At 44.7% G+C, this 12,378-nt stretch overlaps 1 protein-coding gene across 3 annotated transcripts in view; it reads right to left on the bottom strand.

Moving 5' to 3' along the window:
* Positions 1-12,378, bottom strand: part of TAF1C (TATA-box binding protein associated factor, RNA polymerase I subunit C) — an 80,862-nt gene that overhangs the window by 48,334 nt on the left and 20,150 nt on the right. For all 3 annotated transcript variants that reach the window (XM_069205672.1, XM_069205673.1, XM_069205671.1), the window contains exons 5-8: positions 9,437-9,532; positions 6,737-6,807; positions 3,576-3,823; positions 2,221-2,346 (exon numbers count right to left, since the gene is read on the bottom strand). In XM_069205672.1, coding sequence (XP_069061773.1) covers positions 2,221-2,346; positions 3,576-3,823; positions 6,737-6,807; positions 9,437-9,532 — 541 coding nt within the window. The remainder of the gene's footprint in view (positions 1-2,220; positions 2,347-3,575; positions 3,824-6,736; positions 6,808-9,436; positions 9,533-12,378) is intronic.

The following is a 12,378-nucleotide window of genomic DNA, read 5'->3' as shown; positions in this document are numbered from 1 at the left end:
TCAGAAGTTTTAAAAAACGTTCTACTTATGATGAAGGGGTCACTTTAATTTAATTCTGAAACTAGTGGGGCCTGGTTAGCACTAACCCGGTACACTTCAGTCGAAGCTGCATTAAAAAACAGGCAAAAAGTATGGGGGGGGGGCTTTTGCAACCAGAACCAGCTTCCTACAGTGGTTTCCTGACTGACCTAAATAACTAAGATATATTTTTGTTTTTACTATAATTTACCAGATTTAATGTGTTGTCCTGCGGTACGTAAAAGTGGTACAGCGGTACTTGTGATTCACAGTAAAAACACATCCGATTGGTCGATATGTCTGTATTGGTGCAATGTGAATTAGATCCTGTCGCATTAGACTCCTTAGGGATTTCCACTTGAATATAACCACATCTTCTGCACTCTTTTGCCTCTCATTTTGCATTTTTTTCTTTTTTTGGGTTGAGAGCTTCAAGATTGGAAAAGATGGAATTAGCAGGAGACCAGAGACCATCTGAAGACCCTCAGGATTAGGAGCAGCAGCCCAGGACCTTTCTGGAGTACATCATTTGGCAACTCTTTCTATTTCACTTGGGAAAAGGAAGCTGCCTGACAAACTGGTGAGATATAATCTCTGCCAGGAGGAGGTCAGCAGGGCTGCTGGTAAGAAGAACTCCTTTGGTACTTCTGGAATGATGGAGGACCTCAATGCACAGCAACACGGGCACCTGAATTCTGCAAGACTATGAGAGGTCATCAACATCTTCTGCTTCTCTCTCAGCTCTACAATCTGACGACAATCCACCACCACAAGCCCTTGCCACTGAAGAGGATGTGAACCCTTTATATGCAAATATCCGGCTGAACTGCACTAAGAATTGTAAAATGATTTCTGTAGGGGAGCAGAGTGGTGCAGGTTTGTGATAAGCGGTTGGCTACACACCAAGTCATCTGGAAGAAGTAATTTATTTTTGGGTTATTTGGACCCGCATTTTGATGCAAAGCTTTTAATTTTTAGTTGAACAGCAGAAATTTGAAAAAATTCATAAATATATAAAAATGGTTGAAAAATAATTAAGGTTCTTGTCAGAACACCTTTCTTGGAAACAAATAGATGAAAATGTTTAAGTTATTTGGCATGTCTGTGTCTAAATGTCAAAGGCATATTTTAAAGGGAATATTTAATATTCTATGACATAACATTGCACAGCGTAATAACAGGGTGCACTGCGTTCCTACAAAGTAGGAAAGAAAGAAAATACTATATCTGGCAAGAGACAGTGTACTTTTTATCTCCCCAGCACAGGAGTAGTTTTCACTGCCAAGCATATGCAGATACCCTTGCACTGATAGAGTATGTGCACTGTGTTAAGCAGATGTGTTTGCAATGTAAGGAGACCCTTCTAGTACAAAAACAGTGCTTTAACAATTTGCCACACATAGTAAGTGGTTCATGTATGGAGAAATAAAAGCCGGAGAATATCCAGAAATTTGACTCAAAACATTATATCTTCCCAAGGCAAGCATAAGGATTTGCAGAAGGGGGCGAGGGTGTGACACATGACCCTATGTCCTAACAGCCTCAGGGTGCCCAACTCCCGCTGCGTGTGGCATACAGGCAGGCCCTGCAGCCAACCACCGCTGCGCACGGTCTTTCGCTGATCATCACTCTGCAACATTACGCACATAACTGGCCATTGTGATACCTCTCAACCCGCGTTACGTCTTGCTATTTGCCATACTTGGTTCACAGTACACATCCTCATCCTGCTCTATAAATCAATCTAATATCAGATTTCACGTTTATGTCTGCACCAGGGACCCTCATCAAGCGTGTACCTACAACCTCGCCTCTTCACATCTCAAGGTGTCGCTTCACGTCCCATCCTCATCTGCCACGAGGGAAGACCTAAGCTGGCACTGGGCTCTCGGACCGCACAGCAGTTGTGCGGAAAGGATCAAATGCTCACATTCAGTGCTACAAATTTGGCTCAAATCAAGTTCTCTGTGCTCTGAAAACACCTGTTAAAGCATCACTTGCATAGATGTGGCAGTGGAGATCAACAAGGCCTCAGAAGTGATTAAGGCTCCGTATTATGTGCATTTCTTGGTGGGGCCAAACCATCTGTGCCAGGACAGTGTTGTCGCCAGTCACAGCGCTTCTTGTCTGCCAACTTTTGCTCTCATCATCCTCTGATTTCATTATCCTCTGCCCTCTCACTGCACCCAGACCTTCACTTACCGTCTGCTTCCACGCCGCAGGCACTGATCTGAAGAATTCTGCCACTGAGCTCTGCCTGGAGCGGTTCGTGCTTCACAACAGGTCTCAGCTTCTTCTCTTCAGAACACAGGCGAAGGTCTTGAAAATCTGGATAGTATCTTCCATTAAGTACGAACACTGGGCTGGATTAAACAAGAGTACACCGACAAACCTACACAACACTACGGGTGGGCACTAATCAGCTTCCTTGAAGGGGTAGCTCAGTATAACAAGCATTTTCAATGCAACGGGTCTCGCATTTGCTCGAGTTAGATCTATTAGCGTTGTAAAGCAAAAAAAAAACACAGCGCGATCGCCCTATGTAAAATGCAGCGCAATTGCGCTGCGTGGAAAATAAACAGATAAAGTAGTCCAGATTCCAGGCTGAAAACATCGAGCCTCGTATGTTTTCAGTAGTTTACCGGTGCTGTGCAGGTGGGCTAAACACCGGAAAAGGCATGACGTATGCATGCCTTTCACAAATGAAAGCAAGCGGATTTTAAAAGGCAAGCCCACAAACCAATGTAAGTGACTGACGTGGCATGGGCGTGGTTTCAAGCCCAAAAAGAGATTACAGAATGGACGGAGCACTTTGCGCTCGCCCATAAAAAGGAAAACCATTACAAACTCTTAGAAAGGCCACAAGGCAGGAGGAATTACTGAGAAGGAGCTCAAACCCATTCACAATTGCACAGATAAGGGATGTGGGGGACGGGGCTAGCAATCCATGCCGAACAGACCGTTTGAAGTAGGACAATTGACTTACATAGGGAGGCTCCAGCCTGTACGTACTTAGTAAGCATAAAAACAATGGACTCTAGTGCTGCCCTGACTGTTACCAGTGACTGACATTAAGAATTCAACCCACTGCTTCTTGTGATTCGGAGACTCAGAAGCTATGGAAACAAAATACTCCGCTCTACAAGCAATGGCAGCATCTAAGTGTGCTACGATCCATTGGCAGTACAAAGTCCCATTACCAATTCACTTTATGGTCATGTCACGTCACTCTATGTTTGTGCTGTCCACAGAGCTCCAACAAAGCAATGACGGAAGGTGATATGTTGGTCAAATCATAAATATATCATCTGACATTAATATTTTAGTCAATAGCACAAAGCGTTCATATAATAGAGAAAATTATGCTAAAGGTAAAAGGGGAACGGACTCTGGGGACCCACAGTGTTTGATTTCAGAGGAAGACAAGTCGCTAGACCACAACAAGGACGGGAAAAGGGTCGGGGGTAAGAAGTCCGCCAACACCGTTCTGGATCCCCCACACCTGCAATCTCTTCTGCCCCTTCACCAAGTGAAGCAACCAGTAGGCCAAAGGATACTGAGAAGGTTCATGGCCTCTCCTCCGGGGTAGATCAGGCAACCTTCCTGTGACCGACGACTTTCCTTCCACGGCACGTAGACCAGGGAGCCACCCGTGTGGGCCTCGTTGAACTGCAGGCAGCCCCAAAGACCTGCCATCTCCTCTCGGATCAGGGTGATCAAGGTAGCCAGAGGAATCTCATACAGCCAATCACAGGCCTGGTAGGAGAACCGCCTTAGTCTTGCACTTCTGAACGCCCATGGACAGCTGCAAAGAAATGGCATGAACAAAGGTAATACACTGGGAACATGGATATTAAGCCATGCTATGTAACCAATATAATTTACCACACGTATCGAAATTTAACTTGGTCAGAATTCAAAACATTGTCCCAACATGTAGATTCAGTAAACATGGGAGGCGGTGGAGAGCAAGGAGAAGAGAGAGTGAATTGATGTTTTCAAAGCAAGGGTAATTTACAGAGGTGTGGGAGTTTAGAGGCTGGACGTTCAGGGAAAATAGAGCAAAGAGGGCAGAGCAAGACCATATAGGGTAAGGCTGGGCAGTCTGGAACACTGGCTGGGAATAAATGGAGAACCTTAGAGCGGGAAAGGAGGCTCTGGACCAGGGTGAGCGGAAAAGGCTTGAGCTGAAAATCATTGGAGTGGGGGAGGCTGGGTACCAGAGGAGAGCGAGGCTGGGATGACTGAGCCAAGCCAGAAGGAATGAGAAACACTAGCACGGCTAACGAGAAGGGGGAAGGGGAGAGGTTGGAATGGGAACAAGAGAATGTTGGGAAGGCTTGTAGACAGAAGGGGTTGTGGAAAGGGGGTGAACGTTGAGCATCAGCACAGAGTAGAGCATGAGGCTGGGTTGGGGAGACAGGGGAATGTAACAAGCAGACTGAAAGTAGGAGGAACAAGAAGACTGAGTAGGAAGGAAGGGGAGCAGTCAGGCTGGGGTGGGAGTCTGAGCAATCAGGAGGGGCAAAACTGGTGGACTGGGAAAAAAAGGAGATGTTAAATGATCAATTTAAGGTGGCAGGGTTGGGTGGATGGAAAAATGAGAATAGTTGGGAAATGGCCGTAGAAAGAACAGGACGGGATGAACAGGGAATTTGGTGATGTGGGACAAAATGTAACAAGGACACAGAGTGAAGGTGAGGTGGGGAGTGGCGGGAGAGGCTGGGGAGTCACATGGGGCTTGGAGTGTAGAGAGTGTCATGAAAATCTGGGGCACAAAGCGCAGAAAACTATTGTGAGAGTCATTGAAAGGTGACTGGCTACAGGTAAAAGGTAAGAGGAGAGTTTCGGGGATGGCGAGGCTAGACCTGGGGGGGGAACAGACAGTGGATGAAGAGTCAGGGGCTGATTGTGAGGTTGTGAAGCCAGAGGCTGTAACAAAGGAGACAGCTGGAGATAGCAGCAAGGATAACATTGTTGGGATCATCTTAAAGGACCAATTTGGCCAGGATGCCTTTATCCAACGTCACATTTTGCTTTGTAGTTTTGTTTTGTTGGGATGCAACAGCAGCAGGTTTGCGCTCTGTATCAATTTGCTACAGCCACACCTTCTCAGAGGAGCGTGAAGAGCAGGAGGTGGGCACAGCATCACAAGAAGGTGCAACAAGATGACTGGGCTTTGCTACCTGCTCCTGGCTTAAGAGGTTTTATATCACAGTGGACAGTTGTTAGGACACGATCTGCAGTGTGCCATTTTAGGTCTGCTTCTAGACCGCTTCTGCGGCTACAAAAAAGACCTCATATGAATTCTTCGAACAAAGTCAAGAGGAAGAATTAGAAACAGAAAACGAGCTCTGTTAGCCCACTTCAGCTAGTGGATTTAATGCGTTTTTCGTGATTGTCTTTTGCTGGGTAGGGCTGTTTCACAAGGACTTTTGTGAATGGCTACATTGTCCCATTTGTTTCCCATTCCGTTTTGGTAATGTGGCATCAAGTAGTTCTTTTGTTAGTCTGCAGGCCCTGCAATGGATGCAACACAATCACAGTTTAAATACCCACTTATGATTTTTTTGTTTGTTTATGAAATGAATATTGTGTGTATGCCTCAGTCTGTCAGAAAGACACAGTGTTATACACCCTTTGCCCTTTTGTTTTACTTTTTCCATTATGATAACATGTTGGTGGTTTGATATTGTATTTGTTCACCTAGCAAAGACATGTGCGCACATAGGTATTTGTAAATATGGAATGAAAATAGTGCCCCACTGACAAAACCTTTGCGGTGTATGCCTGTTAGTTTAGACACTAGCAATGGCGACATCTACTGACTTTTCGCAATATTCTTGCTTGATGAGAAAGCTTAACTCGGTTAGTAAAGTCTGTGTTCAGCAAAGGAGTCCTAAACCAAAGCTGCCTTGTTTTTGCAGGTCAATAAGTGTCTTCATTATTGGTATTTCAGACTAGTACAGTTACAGGAAACACACCGGGTGCTCCACTATTACCAAACACGTTTCTTAATAAAAATAAAACCTATTGGCTTTGCCATTACTTCTTTTTTTGTTGGGATTTATATGTATTACTTTTTTATTCCAGGCAAATTTCCAAGTGCCCATTCAGAGGGGAATTTTAAACCCATACCTTTTTAGAAAATTAATTTGTGAAAACAGAGTTAAAGTCACTATTTTGTCTTGAATTTTTAAAAATATTCCTGTGGGGAGAACCCTCAGTAAACGACTTGGCCTCACACACTTTGCTCACTCGACATCATTTGGGGCGGTGATGACACCCCAGCACTTTGAAATGTCACCAGCCACCACTGACACTGAGACAAGAACAGACTGTCTGCAGGTTTCAGCAATGCGCATGTCAGTCCTGCTCAGAAGAGTACACTGAAGCCCACCTCCCTTCTTCCAACCTACTAGAGGAATAGCATGCACACTGGAACAGCTGTGACAACAGGAGGTAGAAGGAAAAAGCTGTCTGAGAATGCTACCTCCAAGAAGATCCTCTGTTTAAGAGTGGAAGACTGTTCCTATATAAAATGATTAACACATGTGCCTACCTTAATAGAAAACACAAACAAATTCAGAGTAAAATCCACACCAGTCTTCGTGACCAAAGACAGGATAGGTTTATTTTGTGCCTGGAAGAAATAGGCTGCGTGTAGGATTCTTATTAAAAAGGTAATCTATAACATGAGAAGATAAGGGTCACTCACCTACGTTGCGGGAATCCATCCAAGGCCTTCAGCAGCCGCCCAGCTGGGACAGTATCCGTACGTTGTTTCTCCTACAGCAAGAAAGACATTCACCAACAAGAGCCAAGCATTACAAAGGCGAAGGTCCCCACTTGTGCGCCTTTTTACTGGCAGACTCATTCCAAGTCGTCTGTGAAGCTCCACCAGCAGGCGTCTAGTCTCCGCTGGGTCAGCTGGACAGCTGAAGTGGGTGACAACACCCACAGAGAGGGCGGCTAAGGGTGGACTGGCACCGGTGGTAGAGTAGTCTGACCTAACTGCCTTTTTACTATGCACCCAGAGAGAGGATGCTATTGAAACGCTTCATGAAAAAGCTACTAAGTGCCCAATAACTAGTGGTCCTTCACCTGATTGTGTGTTGTGTAAATGTGGCATATGTGTTGTGTAAACAGTACCCTCCGGGGCCAGACTGACTAAGGGCCTGGCTTACAACTCGGCGGATGGGTTACTCCGTCAGAATGGTGACTGATAACCTGTTCGCCAAAATCTATACCCATTATGTCCTATGGGATTTAGATTTCGGCAGACAGGATATCCGTCACCGTTATGACGTAGTAACCCATCCACCAAGTTGTAAATCAGGCCCTAAGTTACATAGTAGTGGTCCTTTAAGTGGGTGTAAAACTCCATGCAGGTTCTGTTAGCCTTGAGACAGTGTCTCATCCTTAGAGACCCTCTTCTGGATCCTGGGATGGAACAAACATACAGCCCAGCATTTGGCAACCAGTGCATGGAAAGGCCAGACTGGTACCTTCTACGCTGCAGAGCTCTGCTCTGCCCAGAATCAGCCTGCCTGGGAGAGGGTGTGACGTAACGGCCTGAGCTGCCGACCTTGGGACCTGGTGAACCAGGTTCAAGTCTCGCTGTCGGCTCAACATCCTGTGATTCTGGGCAACATCACTTCATCTCTCCGTGCCTACAATTCAATGCCTTGAGACCCTCACGGGTGAATTGTGCACTTTACAAATCCAGGATGTACAGATTTACAGCTCGCCTACTCTGGTTGTGTCTAGATTTCTCTTGCCAATATAAATCTCACTGACCAACTGCTGCAAACCCCCCCTCCACCTTCTAGAGTAAGAAACCAGGACCATGTATTTCACACGCACGGATGGATACATAAGTAGGTATGGTTGGAACAGGAAGGCTTTACACAATTACAACTTGTGATGCGCAGGGAGAGTAAGAGTTTGAGTGGATGACACTCATTGGGTGGGAGGTGATCACAAAGAGTAGGAAAAGTGACAGTACACGATAGGAGGACTGGAGTAGACCTGTGTGCCTCTGAGAGACTCCAGGCTCGGTCGGCTGCTGGGGAAGGCAGAGACCAGATGTGTACGCGCATGACACGTCAGTGTGGTGGTCATTAAAACTAGAGAAGCCCCTTGGGCTCCCTATATCAGGGTTGCATTGAATCCCGCAATTCATCCACACAATGCCACGTCCAAGACCCACAAGAGAATGAGCTTGGAGATCTACTCTTAGGTTTCAAAGAATTGGAAATAGGTTCTGAGCTGTGGTCCTTTCAGCGCTTATGAGCCCGTTTGAAGACCTGGATCTCAGAATAGGAAAAAGCTTTGGTGTGGGGGGGGGGGGTGGTAAATGCAGCAACCAAAGAATGAATGCCCTCATTTTCCAGTGGACAAGGGGGTGTCTCAATAAAGAGTGCACAGAGTACCTCTAACTAATGGAAAATACTTGAGTGCAGCCTGCCTGATACCACTGGTGCCTGGGTCTACTAACCTAGGTGTTTTGGCACAAAGAGGTGGAAGAGGGCCACATCATTTATTATGAAACTGTAATCCAATCAATCATTTGTAGAGCACGCTACTCACCCGCTAGGGTCTCAAGGTGCTAATCCAGTGAAAATTCTGATTTTTGCCTTCCAAGTATTTTACGTAATATGTTTTGCTAATGCTTACAGTTTTTATTCATAAGACTCTTGATTAGAGTAAAAAATACCTTGAGCCAGCTGTGAAACTTAGTGTGTGCTGTAGCCACATGCGCTGCATTACAATGTTGACTACATGACATTAAATACAATTCACTGAGCTGGAACCTCCAGTGCCTTTTGTCCGCAAGGACATAACTCACAAACAGTTCTGACCCTCCGTTGCCATGTATGTTATGCATACTACTCACTACATAAAATATAGAGATGGCCTGGATGAGAAAAGGGCGGCATGGAATAGAGGTCACCAGGCTGCGTGGCACATTTAATTAACAATGATTGAGACCAAAACAGAAAACGGGCATCTAAAGCAACATCCGATGAATACATGGGGTAGAGGCATCTACGCTTAGCCAACATGAAGACGATACAGCCATGGCAGATATAGGACATCTATCACTCAGTATTAACACTCGGTCAAAGCTTGCATTATGGCTTTGCATTTACAATATTAGCATTACTTGGATAAATAAATGGTTTAGGAGCCTGGATTGATGTTCAAATAAAGAATACTCCCATTGGCTACAATTAAAACCTATTAGAGATTTGATGAGAAACATTCTATCCCGGGTTTATAAAATAAATATTTCTGTTATTAGCAGTTGAAAGGGGAAAAATAAAAAGAGGAACAAAAACAAGCAACAAACTGAGGGGTGTTACTCATGCTGTGTGTAATATCCTTTTTACCCATCGAACCAACGGACACTTACATCCAGTCGCTTCTTTCCAAAGTAAAAATTCTGTTCCAGCAGCTTTGCTATGGAGGCGAATGCGGTATCAGGGTGGTCACAGTAGAAATTGGCCAGCTTGAGAGGGATAAACCATAAAAGACATGCATAAGCATTCCAAAGCCACCGACTAACACTCAGCCAACAAATTATACCAAACCAGACCTCAAAACATGATCTGTAATTACTTGTCTCTGAGAGAAGGGATGCCTCGGTTTTTACAATCATGTCTCGGCAGACCCTGAGAAGATGATTTTCTAGGACAGTGAGGCGTTCTACTTACCTGCAAAGTTAATTCTAATTTCTCTGAATTATAATTTTAGTTGTGTGTTCTTGGAGGCAGGTATGATTCATTAAAGTGATTTTTTTTTAAACCGCAGAATAAACATTATCATTGACGCCTAGACCTCTGTACCTTTAATAGAAGAAGATTTCCTGGTCCAGGGAGGATGGTCAGAAGCAGGATAGATAGACCGGTTTTTGCTAGCTCCAAGAGCACGTGAAACGGTGATTCTTGTCCCCTCGTAAAACTTTGAGGGTTAATGGAGATCCTTCTGGAAGATAAATTATATCCACCTTATATGCCATGAAACTGATCCTAGGCTCAGGACGGAGGCGCAACCCCTACCCGTAGGAACTAAACCATCAAATGACTACACCAGGCCCACTACTTGAGGCGAACCATTACGAGAGGTGACAACTTCAGGTCCCACTAGCTTGTGAACCATTTCTTTGTATTAAAAAAGTAAAATAAAAAGGTGTGTGTGTGTGTGCGTGTGCATGTTAGTGTTATCTAGTGGCAGTAGCCGCTGTGTAGTTTCACATAAATCAGAGTTTCCGCAAGAAGAGCGTTCTTTGGTTTGCTAGTAACTCTGGCACTGTAAAAAATAAATGAATCATCCTCTTCGGCTACTTACTAGAATGTTTCAGGGTGATCCATCAAGCAGGGGCAGAGAAAAAGGGAGGTGCCCCAAAACACTTTTACCCCAGCCAATCTCTAAAGGGAAACTGAACAGCGATACAGATAAAAAGACTGAACAGAATTACAACAAATTTGGCAGAAAGCTAGATATTTATCCAGAAAGCATGCTTTTTGCGACTTGATATAATTCTGTTGAGCTATTTTAGCTAAGTTAAGACTCAAAATGTATAGATGTCTGTTGCTGCAGGACTCCAGTGGGAGTCCCACAGGAACAAAACGTAAAAGTATGTGTTCTTGTAAGCTGGTCCTGGGGGACTGCCGCTGGACGGAGCGGCCTGACTGGCGGCCGCAACATGAAGAAAAAAGATGCAGCCCTCATTTCAAGACTTTGGGACCACGTCCCTGAGTCTTGTAATCATTTTAGAAAACATATAAAAATTCCTTGTGGGGGTTGGGAGTCCACAACGGTACATCCCAGAGTCCAAAAATAAAATAAAACCACTTTTTTGATGGAGTCATGGTCTTGCGCGACTAGCGTGGGACCCAGTGTGGTTTCCCTAGTGTGCAGGACGCCCGTGAGACCAAAAAAGTTTAAAAAAGAAAATGTGGGACTGGGGTGGGGAGGAAGGGGTGGAGGATTGTGACCAGTTGGCTACTCATGGGGGTTGGCGTTACACATATGTATATCTTGCCATGTTGTGATGCAGTGCTTATTACTTCACATTTTACATCACTAATGACATCTGAAATCTATGGATGTGCAAGTTATACTTATGTTGGTTAGATATAACGAGCACATTTCAGTGTTTTTTGTTTTTAAGCAGTAGTGCTTTTGAGTGAATTTCTATGTTTTTTTTAACTGAATTTAAAAATCTTACTACCTTCCTCGCGTATAACTCTTTCTTTTCACATATTTCTTTTTACTGAAAAAAACTGTTAAAAAGTGAGTTATGTTTCATAAGTGAGTTATGTTGCACTGGATGCAAATCCACTGAAATTTGCCAATTACAACAATTACAACCTTGGCGGATGGGATACTCTGTCACAAAGGTGACAGATATCCCGCCCGCGGTTTTACAAGTTCCATAGGATAAAATTAAACTTGTAATACGGCGGACGAGTTATCCGTCATGTTTGTGATGGAGTATCCCATCCGCGAAGGTCATAATCAGGCCTTGTGTGTTTGACTTTCCTTGTGCTTTTTTTTTTTGCAAACAGTGCCTGAAACGCATGCGTCAGGCACACCATTGGTGTGGAACCCAGGACCTAAAATGGATGCTTACAAGCGTGAAAGATGGCTCGGATTCGTAGGACGAGAACAGCACTTTTTTCTCCTGAGGATTGCTGCAAAATTTGTGTGGGTCACTCAAGGGGTGGGCGGAAAATAGTTTTTCACATGTTAATAGCTTTGGCACAGTTTAATTAATCTGCATGTACTATGGCACACTGCTAGAAAGTTAAACCCAGTGCAGGAATCTCAGACTTCATGCAAGCCTGGGGGCAAAAACAAGTGGGGCGCTAAAAACACACTTGTGTTATGTCTGTCGCAGGTGATCTTGCACCCAGAAACCTAGGACCACCTGCGAGTCTCTACTACGTGAACTGGTTGTAAAATGCACTTGAGACGTCAGTGAGACAGATTGTATGGAAGACCAGAACCAACTGGACCATCAGTACCCATGGACGTCAGATGCCTAAAAATAAACAGACACCAACTATAGTTGACACCCCCATCAAGCTGGTCCAACGGGGCCAAGCAGACACCCGGACGCAGAGTCAGATTCTGCCTTCTGTCCCTTTGGGTGCTGGAGCACTGCACCAAAGCCAGGAGGAGCCGAGACTGGGTGAACCCCTCAGCACAGGAGGGGCAGAGAGACCTGTGGCAGAGCAATATCACACCTCAAATGCCAACCAAATGTATCAAATCAGACTCCAAGAATTGGAACACAACACATTGCCAATACTTCCAATGTGCTAAATCTAGAATAGAAACCCTGGAAAG

The sequence above is a fragment of the Pleurodeles waltl genome, chromosome 1_2, assembly GCF_031143425.1.
Source record: "Pleurodeles waltl isolate 20211129_DDA chromosome 1_2, aPleWal1.hap1.20221129, whole genome shotgun sequence".
Taxonomy (NCBI): Eukaryota; Metazoa; Chordata; class Amphibia; order Caudata; family Salamandridae; genus Pleurodeles; species Pleurodeles waltl.
The sequence above is the reverse complement of the archived record's forward strand: the minus strand, read 5'-3'. Positions and strand labels throughout refer to the sequence as shown.